The 15,671-nt window shown below is 41.8% G+C and overlaps 1 protein-coding gene across 3 annotated transcripts in view; it reads left to right on the top strand.

Moving 5' to 3' along the window:
- Positions 1-15,671, top strand: part of DYM (dymeclin) — a 226,699-nt gene that overhangs the window by 147,326 nt on the left and 63,702 nt on the right. For all 3 annotated transcript variants that reach the window (XM_074855441.1, XM_074855439.1, XM_074855442.1), the window contains one exon: positions 12,112-12,214. In XM_074855441.1, the coding sequence (XP_074711542.1) occupies positions 12,112-12,214 (103 nt within the window). The remainder of the gene's footprint in view (positions 1-12,111; positions 12,215-15,671) is intronic.

Raw genomic sequence — 15,671 nt, 5'->3', positions numbered from 1 at the left:
TTTACAATTTAAAATTTGAGAGGTTTTATGTCAATGGGGTAATTAAACTAACTGTAGTGATTAGGGAGAGACACATGGATGCTTTCCATGACCATTATTGGAACACTGCTGGGATCATTGTGGAGGGAGGAGGACGTGACTACTCGCGGCTTGGATGGGCACACGCTTTGCTGGGTAAAAAACTGTCTGGATGGCTGGGCCCAAAGAGTTGTGGTGAACGGAGTTAAATCTGGCTGGCGGCCGGTCACGAGTGGTGTCCCCCAGGGCTGGGTTTTGGGGCCACTCCTCTTTAATATCTTTATTGATGATCTAGACGAGGGGATCGAGTGCACCCTCAGTCAGTTTGCAGATGACACCAAGTTGGGTGGGAGTGTTGATCTGCTCGAGGGTAGGGAGGCTCTGCAGAGAGACCTGGACAGGCTGGAGCGATGGGCTGAGGCCAACTGGAGGAGTTTCAATAAGGCCAAATGCCGGGTGCTGCACTTGGGCCACAACAACCCCCAGCAGCGCTACAGGCTTGGGGAGGAGTGGCTGGAGAGCTGCCAGTGAGAGAGGGACCTGGGGGTGTTGATTGACAGCTGGCTGAACATGAGCCAGCAGTGTGCCCAGGTGGCCAAGAAAGCCAATGGCATCCTGGCTTGCATCAGCACTAGCGTGGCCAGCAGGGACAGGGAAGGGATCTTACCCCTGGACTTGGCACTGGTGAGGCCGCCCCTCGATGAGTGGGTTCAGTTTTGGGCCCCTCACTCCAAAAAGGCCATTGAATGACTCGAGCGTGTCCAGAGAAGGGCAACGGAGCTGGTGCAGGGTCTGGAGCACAGGTGTGATGGGGAGCGGCTGAGGGAACTGGGGTTGTTTAGTCTAGAGAAGGGAAGGCTGAGGGAAGACCTCATGGCCCTCTACAGCTACCTGAAAGGAGGCTGCAGAGAGCTGTGGATCAGTCTCTTCAACCAAGTAACAAGTGATAGAACAAGAGGTAATGGCCTCAAATTGCGCCAGGGCAGGTTTCAACTGGATATTAGGAAGCATTTCTTTCCAGAAGGGGTTGTTGGGCGTTGGAATGGGCTGCCCAGGGAGGTGGTGGAGTCCCCATCCCTGGAGGTGTTTAAGAGTAAAGTTGACTTAGCGCTTAGGGATATGGTGTAGTTGGGAACGGTCAGTGTGAGGTCAATGGTTGGACTGGATGATCTTCAAGGTCTTTTCCAACCTAGACGATTCTGTGATCAGAAAGGACACCTGACTGGAGAGAAGGTGGGTGCATGAGGAGGACAATGAAACTCATTCCTGTGGAGCAAGAATGACAGAGAGACCTTCTGGACAGGGCTTTGAAGAAGAAAGATGGGGAAAAGGGAACAAAGGCATAAGACAAAGCTAATATTGCCTGTCTACAGCACGATAACATGTCTTCCAAGCAGCTTGTTTCTTGTTCCACTTCTTCAATACTGAAACTTGGTTTTATGAAGTTAGGTCAAAGCCATGATGCTGTTTCCAAGGTTCAAAGGACAAAGCAACGAACAATTCATTTTAACCATGTTGGGGCACTGGAAGGCTGAACCCACATCGTGCGGGGTTGCTGTAAGGATGGGGTGCGGATGACGTTCGAGTCCATCGGTGAGGACTCTTGGTGACGGAAGCACAGTTCAAGACTCATGTTTTGCTTCAGTCTTAGCCTAAAGCGGGCTGTTAGCAACCCACATACCCTGTGAACTTCTGCATATGGAATGAGTCTGCTAACTCCTAATGTGGATCCAGATTCTTTCCTGTCAGAGTGAGTACAGAGGCACAGCAATTTTTTTTATAAGTGTAGCAATGACCCAAATACTCATAAGCATACATGTACACACACACCCAGTGTGTTTGAGCAAAGGCATGCCAAATGAAATCTGCTCAAAGAATAAGGATTTGGACCTTAGATTGCATGGCAAGTGATGTCTTTTTAATTTTCTTGTTGTTGTTTCGTTGTTCAGAGTCTGTCTTTGGGTTTTTGGGTGGGAGTTTTGCTCAGGCTGCTTTCTCCAGCAATTTCCTCAGATTCTCACCCACAGAGTTTTGTCCTAATTCAAGACAAATGTCTTTTCTCAGCAGCTATGAAACACTTATCCTATTGAATTAAGAGCAAGTGGATGAAATGGAAATATTGTGGACTCTGCCCGTTCAGTATTCTAATAAAATATTAACAACACAAACACAGGGAATGTTGAGAGGAATTACATTCATGCCCTGAGACACCTAAGGTAGATTCAGAGATACTTAGCTCGGAATAAACCTTATAATTAGTCTGAGCTTTACAAACATGTATTCTATTTATCCTGATCTGCATACATTTTCACCTATAGCTTTAAGGCTTCCTGAATTTAGTTTGCCACTTGCCACTCTCTCTGCTAGAGAAAAATACAGCAGGGTGTGACAGGGGTTACATCTGTAGTAGATCACAGTCTCGTTATTGAGTTTATACTTTAACACGACGTGGGGTTAAGAAGATGTGTTTCTAGGTAGTGCTCCTCATCCTTGCCTGACTCTGTCCTTTAAGTGGAATTACGAGGATGTTATTTGGCATGCCAGACAAAAGGGGAATGAAATTATCTGTACCAAGATACAGTGGAAGGATTTTACTGCTTTCTGTGCCTTTTCCTTCTCTAGCGATAGAACCCTCAATTTCCCAACATTCATTGGAAAGTGGCCATGTGCTGCCTAACAATTTGTGCCCTCAGTTGAAAAATGCATTTCCCACTCTCTGCAAATTAAACTCTGGCCTTACTTTTGTAAATATTTACTTTTGTCTCACCACATCAAATTCCTTGCTTCCATGTTTTTTCTGGTCTCCTTTTAGATTCCATTTTAAAGGACATCCTGTTTGTTAATGCAAAGCCTTCTTTAATTGTTCTAAGTTGCTTCTGAATTCACTTACGTTATTTTGCCACAAGTGTATGATGGTGACATGTTTTTCTACTTATTAATAAGAAAATTTCTTCAGGAGACAGAGTTTGGAATGTCTTTATAGTACATCAGTTACAGATCTCTGTTCCTATGTAAGCAGTGGCAGATAAAAGAATGCTCTTTAAAATTAATGAGAAGCTTTTGTCATGAACTAAAGGTATCTTGAAATACTTCATTTATTATGATCAAGTTCAGGACTGTAGAATTAAAAAAACAGTCTTTAATGTTTGCTGTTTAACAGGAAGATGGGATAGAAATAATTTGTTTACTCAGCTTGCATTAAAATAATTTGTGATGCTTTAGGATTTGCCTTGAAACAGCAGGTAGCTGAGGCACACAGCCTGTTTCCAAGGGGACACAAACTTACATTTTTGAGAAGGCACTAGATAACAGTCAAAAAAAGTCTTATCACCAACCAGCAAGGTCAGAACATGGCAATACCAGCCTCATGTGGACCTTTTGCTACCTGGCAGAAGCCCTTTTCGTTCCCTGATACTTTAAACACTCTTTGGTGAATAAGTCCATCAGTGATTCCCGTACAAACCACTTTATTTGCATACATGACCTTTGTGGAGACTGCACACCATAGTCTCTGTTTCACATCATCTCCACAAGCCAGATGGGACTAATAGTAAATATAGCAAAGCTTTATTCAGCAGAAGTTAGTCACGCTTCACTTTACAAAATTAGCAAGAAAGATATAAAGTATGTTCTTATTTTCTGTTTAGAATTTGGTTTCTTAATTGGCTATCTTCTCTTTCCTGGGATCCCAAATGTCTCCTAGGCATTAGACTTGGGCTCAGGTAAAAGCAGTGTCCCTCCATGGAGTAAACTGCCCCGGATAGCCCTTGGAGTTCTCCACGGCTATTCTCACTTGTTATTTCTGTTTATGTGCCATTACAGCTTGGATAATTCAACTGCAAAATGCCTCAAGGGCTCTTCAGTAGACATGAGCATTTGGGGACTTACTGATTTTTCTGCACTTATTTGTGTTAAATGGATTTCTCCCAGGGCCTGATTCTTTAAGTGCTTACAGAGCACTTCTCCATTGCCTGCAGAAAGGCTGCTCAGCTGTCCCTGCTGCACTTGCTTGCAGCCAGTCCCCCCATATGAGACTATAGGACAATGCATTTATTATATTTCGTATGAAAAGGTATGGTGCATTTCTTCTGATGTGACCTCTCATATGACCATAGAAGCAGATGAGCAATTCAGGTCCCTCTGCTTAGAAATGTCTGGACAGGCATCTTATCCACTACATGTGTAGAGTTCTCGTGCCATAGCATTTTTTGCTGTTATCTATTAAAAAATAGGTCAAAACCAAGAAATGTTCCTTATATACGCAGGAATTAAGGTATGGTTTTAACTTCTAGATGTCAGGTTTCAAAACAAAGATATTTTTAGAGCTTGCTATATAAAGGAGTTTATTTCTAATATGATTGTGGTGTTCATGCAGGCATTGTAAAATCCTGTTGTTTAAGGAGTATTTGCATAACATGGTTTCAGTGTTCAGGGCTTGTATTTAATTCCTTAAAATTGAGAACAATAGTACATTTGGCATGTATATGAGAGCAGAGAGAAGGAACAGCAAGGAGTATTGCTGAATTGTTTGAGAACATTCATCATCAGATTTTTTGATCTGTGGAACTGTATTTTTTCCATCACCGGATGGTGTTTTGTGTTTCTGTGGTGTTCAGTTTGTTTGCAGTATACCTCTGAACTAGGAGAATGAGGAGAAAAGATTCACAGCGTTTGAATTTCCAAGTTTCGAATAAATTATGTTGAGCAGCACTTTAGTCCTCAAGTAATTCTCTACTCAGCACATATAGAATATTTTAAAATATTCAGATATTGAAAAATCTTTCTCCTTGAGAAGCTGACTAGTGATTTGGATTGGAAGAAGTTCAATCCTTATTCCATTTTTCTGTCATATAACTCAGTCTTACCTTCCTCTGCTAATGTGCTTGGTTTGTCTTCTGCTCTCTGACAGTGCCCCTTTCTTTCAGGCTTCCATCTCTTTCTTTGTGTCATAGCATCAGTCTAAGCTCAACTCATATGCTTGGTATTAAGGTTCTCTTCTTTCCTGCCCAATTTTTCTCTCCTCGCTGCCGTTGCTGTGACAGTGTAAATAGGCATTTCTAGCACCTCGAGCCTGGTTTCAGCCACCTCTGTAAGAGAGAGCTGTGCCCATGCAGTGGTACTTTAATTTTTGTTTCAATAACTCTTTTATTTTCATCTGAAAGCTTGAAGGATTCTCTATAAATAAACTCTTTCTCCATGTGAATATTCTTCTCTTTTAGTAAAATCAGCCTTTCATCTTTTCTCAAATCCATTAAATTTAGTTTCTTGAGTTTCTTAGTTTCATGGAGAGGTGTGTTTTCTGGTTTAACAATTAATAACCTGATTCTGCCCTGAATCTTTGCATTTTCAAACCATCATGGTGAAAACTACATACAGAATGCCAGTGGCAGGTGCTGTAGAGCAAAACTTTGCTGGATGTAAAATCATAGAATCATTTAGGTTGGAAAAGACCTTTCAGATCATCTAGTCCAGCTGTAAATCCCACACTGCCAAGTCCACCACTAAACCATGTCCCCAAGTGCCACATCTACATGTCTTTTAAATACCTCCAGGGATGGTGACTCCACCACTTCCCTGGGCAGCCTGTTCCAATGTTTGACAAGCCTTTTGATGAAGAATTTTTTCCTAATATTCAGTCTAAACCTCCCCTGGTGCAACTTGAGGCCATTTCCTCTTGTCCTGTCGCTTGTTCCTTGGTTCAAGAGACTCATATCATCCCATCTCTGCACCCTCCTTTCAGGGAGTTGTAGAGGGTGATGAGGTCTCCCCTCAGCCTCCTCTTCTACAGACTAAACCCCCCCAGTTCCGTCAGTCCCTCCTTAGAGGACTTGTGCTCCAGACCCTGCACTGGCTTCATTGCTCTTCTTTGGACACGCTGTAGCACCTCAATGTCTTCCTTGTAGTGAGGGGCCATATTTTTAATACCAAAGACAGTTACTCTTTCAGCAGCTTTATTCCATTATGGGCAGCAATTTGTTGGTCTGGTGGTCTTTAGTTGCTGCTCCCAGGGTGAGATCCTTCACAGTTAGGGAGCAGCTTGGTTTCTTTGCTGCTAAATTTATGCCTTCAAGTTTTCCAGTGTTAAATCACAGCAGGTTTATTTTCTGTCCAACTTCTTGAAAGATAAAGAAAAAATTAATAAAAATACTCTTTTCTCTTTATTTGACACTCCTGTAATGACTGTGCTGTTCACGAAGTTTAACTATCATATTTCTTCATCGTTGCTGTATATCAATGATATGTGTCATCTTATATATCATCTCTGTATCATTGAAAGTATTTTGGAAGCTTTAGCAGATGTTAAGTAGCTATTGGTATTTAGAAGGGCCAAGAAAATATTCCTTTTTGGCCCTATTAAGAAAACTTATTTCAAGATTCAAATTTGAAGATTTTTTCAACCTGTTAAGATGTCTTATCTTCAGTTCTTATAATGCGTGCCCTGTTGCTTTTTATCATTCAAGTTTCTTCATAAAAGAAAATCCCATGTGGAACAGAGTCAAATAAATGGCCTGTAGAAGCCTGTTGCAACAAGGTTATTATTGTGCTTTATTTCATTTCTAGTCTCACTGAAAAAAAGTTGAGCGTGCTTGGCAAGTTCTGTTTTTCTTTGCCGGTGATATGCTCCTTCGAATGAGTCTCACGATCGCTGTTCCATTATTATGCTCAGGATTATCAGACATGTCATTATCTTGGATCATTCTATTTATTTTCTATAAATAAAATGCACTTGTACCTTTCCTTGTTGTTGTTCAAAGCTTTCAGAAAGCTCCAGTTTTTAGCAGTTTCCAACTTTTAGATTTGCTTTCAACTTCTAATTTTAATTATCTTTTCTTATGATTTTTTTAGTTATAAAAATTCCATTTTATGCATTCAGTTTTTGTATGTGAGAAGTATACTTTATAAGGTGTTTAAATCTGCTGTAAATCAGACTTTCTGCAGAACTTGCAGAAGCTTATATTTTCATGATTGTTGGCTTGTGATTTTTGGTGGACCAAGAAGAAAGTTGTGAAATGAGTTCCCATTATTGGCTTTTTTTTTTTTTTTTTTTTTGCTCCACAGGCTTTGTGGAATTGGCTTATTGCTGGTTTGGATTTTATTGTCTGTGCAATAACACATAGTCAAATCACTTGCATTTAGGCAACCATTACTGTTCAACCTGTAATCATTTTTTTATTGATCAAAGTTCAGACTTGTGTTAAATTAAAAACTTCATCTGTGTAGGAGGAGTTAAGAAAACCAATGCTTTCTTAGTTCCTAAAAATCAGAAACACAAGACCTTGAGATTGTTGTTCAGCCTTGAGTCTTTCTCGCTGGTTGAGCCCATCCATGGTGTGATTTGATGATCTGTAACAGATGCCAGCTGTTTTTCCATCTTGCTATTATTCTAAGCTATTATGTTGCTCGTTAAACATTGGTCCATAAGTACTTCTGTGATGGAGAGATGAGTTAAGATACTAAGACATTGTCATTTTTCTGAACATAATTTGTTACTATTATAAAATGTCCATAACGGGTGAGATCAAAGGACTGTTGAGCTCCATAGCGTGTCTGACAGTTGGTGGAGAAGAACGGAAGAAAGAGGAAAGGTATTCTGGTACAAAAATCCATATTCTTGTCAGACTGTGCAGGCTGCCCTCTGTGACCACATAGTATATATATTTTTACAATTTGATCTCAACTTGATTATTAGTTGGGCAAAAATAGAAGCGTGACTAAGTCACCTGAGAGAAATTTGGGTTACAGTCTTAATTTCCACCTCTGCATGAATTGGCACTTGTGTCTCTTGTACCTTGTTGTGCAGAGGGGAACAACCTTGTAAAACATCGTTGCCTTGCATTATTCATGCCTTAAAAATCAAAATAAAGCCCAAAACCTTATAGACACTGAAGCAAAAAGCAAGCATCTCCTTTAGAAGGCAACGGTTGTTGATGATAAAAGATTTTTGTGAGCTAAATTTCACACAGGGGTCTTTTGAGGATTGTAGCTAAACCTGTTTTGATACTTGAAGATGATATTTATCAAGGTGGTTTTCAGAGGTAGAATTAGAGGCATAATAAGTGAATTACTTGGTGGTTAAGTTTTGCACCATTTGGGGAGGCAATACTACTTCCTTTGGACCTCCAAATTAAAAAATTAATCACAGTATTTGGCCTTAATTTTCTCTGTTTAATTGTAGTGATTCTGTGGAGCTCTTTGAGTTTGCTCTGGGTGCAGTTCTATGATATGTTTTTATTCTCCGTATAAAAAATTCCTGCCTACGTGTCCCTGCCCTCATGCTCCTCTAAGGGGTGCTTCTTTGAGAAGGATAAACAATTTATGAAGAAAATTGTGTTGAGTTTTTTTTAACCTGAATATTGGTGTTCTGGGCAGCGGTCCCACAAAGAAATGTCTCAGCACAGGTGAGAAGGTGATGAGATGTGGCAGGAAAACAAAACTTTGCAAGGGGAAGCCCTGATGCCAAAGACAACGTGTAATAGAGCTTACCCCTCACTGCTCCTTTGGCAATAATAGAAATCAGCCACCAAGGGCTTATGCCATAAACAAGCACTTTAGATTAGTTACATTACACACACAAAAAAAGGAAAATATTTGAGGAAGCAAAAATAGGATATAAAGAAACAGTCTTCAGTTGTTTTCCTTTCTCCTTCTTTTTCCCAGTTCTCTACATTTCTGTCAGAGAAAAGCCATTTGTTCTTTGCTATTCCAATTCCATGTGGAATACCAATGTATGTCCATTTTCTTCTTCACATGTATTGAATAAATGCACTTCTCAAAATCCTGATCCCACTTCTTTGTTTATATTTAAATTTCCTTCATAGCCAAAATTCTTTATGTATTTTGGAGAAGAATCTGCTAGTTGGAAATTGTTTTCATTCCAAATTCTTCCTCTTAGTGAAATTATCTGTATCTTCTGACACAGACAGACACCAGATTTAACCTGTTCTTGTTGCACACCCCCCATAAGCATTGCCGGGTTGGTTTTAACCGATTATTCTGTCTCCACAGCACTAGATGGTGCTGATGACAGTTTCTCTGAAATTTGAGCCTTCAGAAATACCAGTGTATCAAAAAGTAGCACTACTGTTTCAAGCCAAAGGACCAGTTTGCAAATCCAAATTTTGATTTGAACAAAAATTTCATTCTGTGAATACAAACTGATTATGGAGGGGAAAAAGATGGAAAACCCTACTAGTGTATCTTATTTCTGTGTTGCTTCTTTTTAACAGGGAATGTTCTAGTCATTTTGACTAATAGCTGTGAATGAGTGGGAGGTTGGCATTTGGTCCCAGGAATGACATGTGGTGTTGAGGCTCTGTTGGATAGCACGGAGGAAAAACTTAAGACTCCAGTTTTCATGCTGTCCCATCCTGCTCAGAAGAGGGAGACAGGTGACTTAGATTTGTAAATCTCCAATGGAGTGAACAACAGTGAGAGAAGTCTCAAAGTCCAGACATAAACATTTATTAATTAGTTAACAGTGTGTTAATTGGATACATGATAATTGACTAAGTGTATAACAAATTATGGCAAGCAATATGATATGCCTTGTGTTACTTAATGATAACAAGGAAAGGGGGGGAAAAGAAAAGTAGAGAGATAGAGAGAGGGAGGGATAGTAGAGATTGCTGGTCCAGGTTCCTGCATTGGTCCCTTCAACAAGGGATCAAGGATGCGTCCGTCTTCTTCACTCACTCTTACCCTTGCCCCCCCTCAATTTACACACACTTTCCTTGGGTCTCTCCCCAGGTCAACCTAATATTAATGTATCATGTATCTGAGGAGGGGTAAGGTACTTCATGGGATGTCGTAACTGCCATGATATTGTTAATCTTCATTAGGCATTAGGGTTGTCAACTTTAATACACATTTTGTGGATAATGAAGCAAAGGTCTTTCACCGGACAGATGGCCCTGAAACTTTACAAGATACCCCAGAGCAGAACCGTCCTGTCTCCAGAGGGCTCCCTCCCCCAGCCCGTCCTCTGCTATCCAGGCAGCCTTGTCAGCTCCTTGAGCGCAAAGCCTGCGTTGTCCAGACTCCACATTATCCACCCCGTGACTATAGTTTCGTCTTAGGGTGCTTGCAAGTGTTGGAGACATTCCTCAGGAAGGCTCGGAGGGCCTCTGTCCCCCCCTCCCTTATCTTTACCATAGATAAAGAGACCATAGAGAGTCTCGTCTCTCGCCATTGTTTATGCTTCCCTCAGGCTGCTTCTCTCAGTCCTTGTTTTGGGGAGTTACAAGTCATCTCTTACACATGTCATCAGATATATTATGTTACCCTGAAAACACCAAATGTTCTCAACCCTTGTAACCACCACGGAGGTCTCATAATCTCATCTGATGTTCTTGCCGTATTGGTCCAGTTGTGATTATCACCGCCCCAGTGATAGTGTCCCAGTGCGACTGGGAGTCGGGCGGCCGTGGTGCTGACCCTGGTTTCGGCCGTGCCGTCTCGAGCCTGTTCCTCATGCTGGCAGCCTCTGGCTGAACCTTGGGGTTGGTACGACCTACCCAAGGGCTCTCAAATGGGTTAATTGGATATCTTAAGTGTGGCGAAGGTTGTCCTTAAATGGAAGCTGTTAGTCTGTTCTAAGAAATAGCTGACTGAAGAAGTGTGGGGAGATGGTGGAATTTATTGAGTTGACTCTCAAGAAGTAAGATTTAGGCTTGAGAAATGTAACTAATTCCTTGTCGCAGTGAGAATTGTTGGAAAAGCCTTTGCCTGAGGCTTTTGACTAGCAATGAGGGGACAAGGACTGGTACTTCAAGGAATCTACTCTACCATCTGTGAAAGATACAATATCAATGATACATTTCAAATAAAAAAATAAAGAGGGCCTCTTCAAACGCTGAGCATCACTTCTTGAGGCAGAAAGGCTTTCCAAGCACATGCTTCTGAGCACTGAAGCTATCCTTCATCTCCAAGAAATAGAGCCTGTCTAGAGTATAGCACTGAGGTAGTATTTTGCTGCTTATTTTTTTTAATTACTAAGCAGGCTTTAATATTTTGTAACTGAATCTGGTGAACAAGGAGTATGTCACTGCTTCTTGTCCCAAGTGTAACCAACTCCAAGAGCAACATTCTCAGGCATTAGTGAATTTTGTTGATGCTTATTTGTCATGACAGCCTTGTCACCCTAGGAAAGCCTGATAGGAGTCCTGCAGTGCTCAAAAAAGAAGCCAGAAGTATGTTTTAAAATACAGAAATCCTTAAAACATATGATTTATACCAATATGGGGAGAGGGGAAAGTGGGTTATCTGTGAACTGAAAACCATGTTTGGGGTATTCAGCAGCTGTACAGAAGTATCTGACTCCTTGAAGCTGCTGAGCACTAGCTGGTGGCCTTTGTCCACTGCTTCTGCTTATTTCTTATCCTTCCGTGACTGCAGTCAAGTTACATTCTCCTTATATATCAGAGTATGCCAGCCTCTATGAGTGTCACTGCCATGCTTTTTTCCAAAATGCACAAAAATAAAATTTTATTTCTCTCTGTGTATATGGAACTCTGATTTCACAGATTATTTATAAAGCAAAAATAGTGCTTTATTCCTTGACTTAAGCTAAAATAAATTTGAAAAGAACATGTACTAGTAAAATGCAAAAACTCATCCTACAAGCACTTGTAACTTTTGTCATATACTTGGATTCTTCCTGTACTAAGCAATTAGGTTATTGAAATGAATAATACACAAGGATATATTGCAATATATTGCATGAGGTGCTGCTCTTAAAAAATGCATTTTAGCAAACACATACTGGCTATGAACTAAAATTGCATGTATACCATTCCTTCTGTTACAATTTGACTTTTAAGAGTTTAACCATGAACATATGATGTTCTTTCACATCATTTATTTTATAGAATATTTCTAATTCAAATTCTGTTGTTGCCTAGCTCAGATGTTAAATACATTCTATATATGTTGTATATGTTAAATAAATTCTATAACTATTGGGCATTGCCTTCTAAAAATCTCTTTATTCAAGTTTGTGTATGTAATAAAACATCTCTTTTGACTGGATAGTCTAACGATATCAGGACATTTTCATGAAGTTGTTTCAATTTTTTTTTTCCTTTTTTCCTCCAGTTTATTTTCTTTGTTGTCTAAAAAACACAACAAAGTGCTGGAACAAGCCACGCAGTCCTTAAGAGGTTCCCTCGGTTCAAATGACTCTCCACTTCCTGATTATGTGAGTATTGAACTTAAAGTTTTAGTAGGTACTTCAGAATAGAAGTGTTACATCCCTAAATCTGCAAAGATTTATCAAAATGTGTGACAGCTAAGCAACCACCAAGACCAAATACAGGAACCTGTATGAATGATGTCATGTCTGAAACGTCTTTTAAAAAAAAATTACACTTACAAATGGCAAAGCAAAACCTCAACTGTTCATAGCTAAGAGACTTACTGTACCCTGTCAACTTGCAATTTTCAAGCCATTTGTATTTTGGGATATTTAAATCATACAGTTAAAAGCATTATTCTGAGTGGGGCTTTGGCATCCACAGTATGTTAAAATGCCTAAAAATGATTGAAAACAATTCCCAGTGAGCCTTTGGGGGAGTATTGCAGCCATGGAGCAAATTGGTATGTTCTGAACGCATGGATACATACAGTACTCTTCAGTTTACTGAGCCAATACCCACAAATAGGCAACAATTTTGTAATGTAATTGCACAGCTTGTTGGAAAATCTCTGGTTTCAGTACAAGAAGGAGACATCTTCCAAGGACTTGAGTAATATCTTTGTACTCCTGAATTATCTTTGGTTTGTACTCATTTGAACTCTCACCTCAATACTGTGTAAAGAAAAGAAGTTGTTGATTTATTAGTTGCTCTGGATTTTTGAGGATGAAAATGTAACAGCTGTTTTATTTTCAGTGTTAATATATGTTCCAGGACATGCCTGCCTGAGACTTTACATACCATGTTACTCTAGCAATAAAAATACCTAAAAATATAATTTGATATAACAGTTTGATGACTTAAAATGAATTCAACTAACGAGGTTTCTTGCCTTTTTTAGTTATTACTGCTGATGTGTACCATACTAGAGGCACTTTGTTATTCAGAGACACACAAGTTTATGGAGCAGATGAAGCACTTGCAGGTTTCTTCCTGTGTATTCCTGCTGTGTTACTGTGCCCTAATTCATATGAAGCTCTTTACGACAACTGTGGGTTTAGGGCTTCCAGCTTCTCTCCCAGAACTTGCTATCTGACCTTTAATTTTTGGAACATGAAACATTTCAGCCAGGACCCGCTCAAGGTAGTTTGTGGTTAAAGAGCAGGAGATCCTGCTTCTGTTTGCCTGGTAAGGTGATAGACAAGCTGGGTAAAGCTCATTGCATCTGCATGGGCATGAACAGGTGAAAGTCTCCGAGACTTCAGACATCTTGGAGAGGATTTGGTGGCCCTTTCCCATGGGTTAGCTTCTCAAGGAATAGAGACTTATGGTTTAGGAGCTTCCATGGCTGTGAGGACTGCAGTATTGAGCACTGGAGTGCTGTGATTGATAATGCACTTGGGGCCGTTTTTCTCAGAGGCGATTAACCCCTGTGTCATGCCAAGTTCCATCTTAAGCAGTTGCAGAGCTGGAGCTGTCCCGAAGAGCTGTGGTGCTTCACTTGGCTTCCAAGGCAAAAGGAGGCTGCTTTGGTGGAGGTGATGGCTTTTCATACCTGAGATATGTCCTACCCTATCATACCATGTCCTGGAATGGTTTGTGTTGGAAGGAACCCTAAAGATCATCTAGTTCCAACCCTCTGTCATGGGGAGGGACCCCTTCCACTAGCCCAGGTTGCCCAAAGCCCCGTCCAACCTGGCCTTGAACCCTTCCAGGAAGGGGGCAGCCACAGCTTCTCTGGGCAACCTGTGCCAAGGCCTCACCACCCTCACAGGGAAGAATTTCTTCCTTACATCTCATCTAAATCTGCCCTCTGTCAGTTTAAAACTGTCACCCCTCATCCTATCCCTACCCCCTGATCAAGAGTCCCTCCCCCCTTTCCTGTAGCCCCTTTCAGTCCTGGGAGGCCGCTCTAAGGTCTCCCCGGAGCCTTCTCTTCTCCAGCTGAACCCCCCCAACTCTCTCAGCCTGTCCTCACAGGGGGGTGCTCCAGCCCCCCGAGCATCTTCGTGGCCTCCTCTGGCCCTGCTCGAGCAGGTCCGTGTCCTTCTGCTGTTGGTGCCCCCAGAGCTGGACCCAGCACTGCAGGGGGGTCTCACCAGAGCGGAGCAGAGGGGGAGAATCCCCCCCCTCGCCCTGCTGCCCACACTGCTCTGGGTGCAGCCCAGCACACGGGTGGCTTTCTGGGCTGTCAGCGCACGTTGTTGGCTCACAGGCAGTTTTCCACCCCCCAACCCCCCCAAGTCCTTCTCCTTGGGGCTGCTCTCCAGCCACTCCTCACCCAGCCTGGATTTGTGCTGGGGATCTCCCCGACCCATGGGCAGGACCTTGCCCTTGGCCCTGTTGAACTCCATGAGGTTTGCCCATCCCCACTCTCCAGCCTGTCCATGTCCCTCGGGATGGATCCCTTCCCTCAGTGTGTCACCGCCCCACACAGCTCAGTGTCAGTGGGAACTTGCTGAGGGTGCCTTGATCCCGCTGTCCATGGCCCCAACAAAGACGTTGAACAGTGCCGGTCCCAACCCCGACCCCTGAGGAACGCCTCATACCATATATCGTACAATATCTTGAGATAGTTCTGCTTAACGTGCAGTATCACAGCCCAGAGGGGTTGAGGTGAGTGCTTGGGTCTGGGTTTATAGGCACAGGGGCTCCATGAGCTGGAATTGCCACTAAAGGCTGTGTATTTTGAAACTAACCTTGGAGACATTGTGGGGTCTTGGTTAAATAACTGTCAAGCATTTTCAGATGCCTAGAGAATAGGGCTGACATTTTTAACACTAAGTTATATCCCTGATGCAGGGGCTGCAGTTGTATGTGGGCTGGTGTCAGAAGGAGGATATTTGACATTTAGTGGAAGGTGTCCCTGCCCATGGCAGAGGTGTTGGACTGGATGACCTTTAAAGGTCCCTTCAAACCCAAACTATACTGTGATTTATGAAAAAAGACCCTTGTATTTTCTTCCCTAGACAAACAAATTACCACCCTCACTGTTCAGAGGAAAGAAAACAGCATGATACACACATACGTTTGTAAAAGAGCACATACAAATAAATATATATGTGTGCACACACAGAGGCATATATTTACGTATATGTGGGGGTGTATATATATGTATATATTTCAGCGTGTGTATGAATTTGGGACTTGAAAACTATTTTATAGATTTTGGACTTACTTTTAACTTCCTGAATGCGAACTATATACTGCAGCTAAGGAAAGACCCAAGGTGGTCACTGTATGTAGTTATCCCCTCACAGGTGGAGACAGCTGAGAAATGCAGTTTATGAAGCAGTGCTGGGGACGCACTTTGGAGTGCAGCCCATAGACTTAGAGACTTCACTGGATTTCTTCCCTTTTATTGTTGGTATGATGTAGGGAGGAGGGGAGAAGGACAGCAGTTGGAAAGACTGCTGTAGGGGAAGGTAAAATCACTGAAGTTCATTGCCTGTATTTTGAAAGAATGTATGCTTCCATGCATGGCTTTTATCTTTTTTGCCTCCAAATTGCTCATGTTCCAGC

This window comes from Strix uralensis, chromosome Z, assembly GCF_047716275.1.
Source record: "Strix uralensis isolate ZFMK-TIS-50842 chromosome Z, bStrUra1, whole genome shotgun sequence".
Lineage (NCBI taxonomy): Eukaryota > Metazoa > Chordata > Aves > Strigiformes > Strigidae > Strix > Strix uralensis.
The sequence above is the reverse complement of the archived record's forward strand: the minus strand, read 5'-3'. Positions and strand labels throughout refer to the sequence as shown.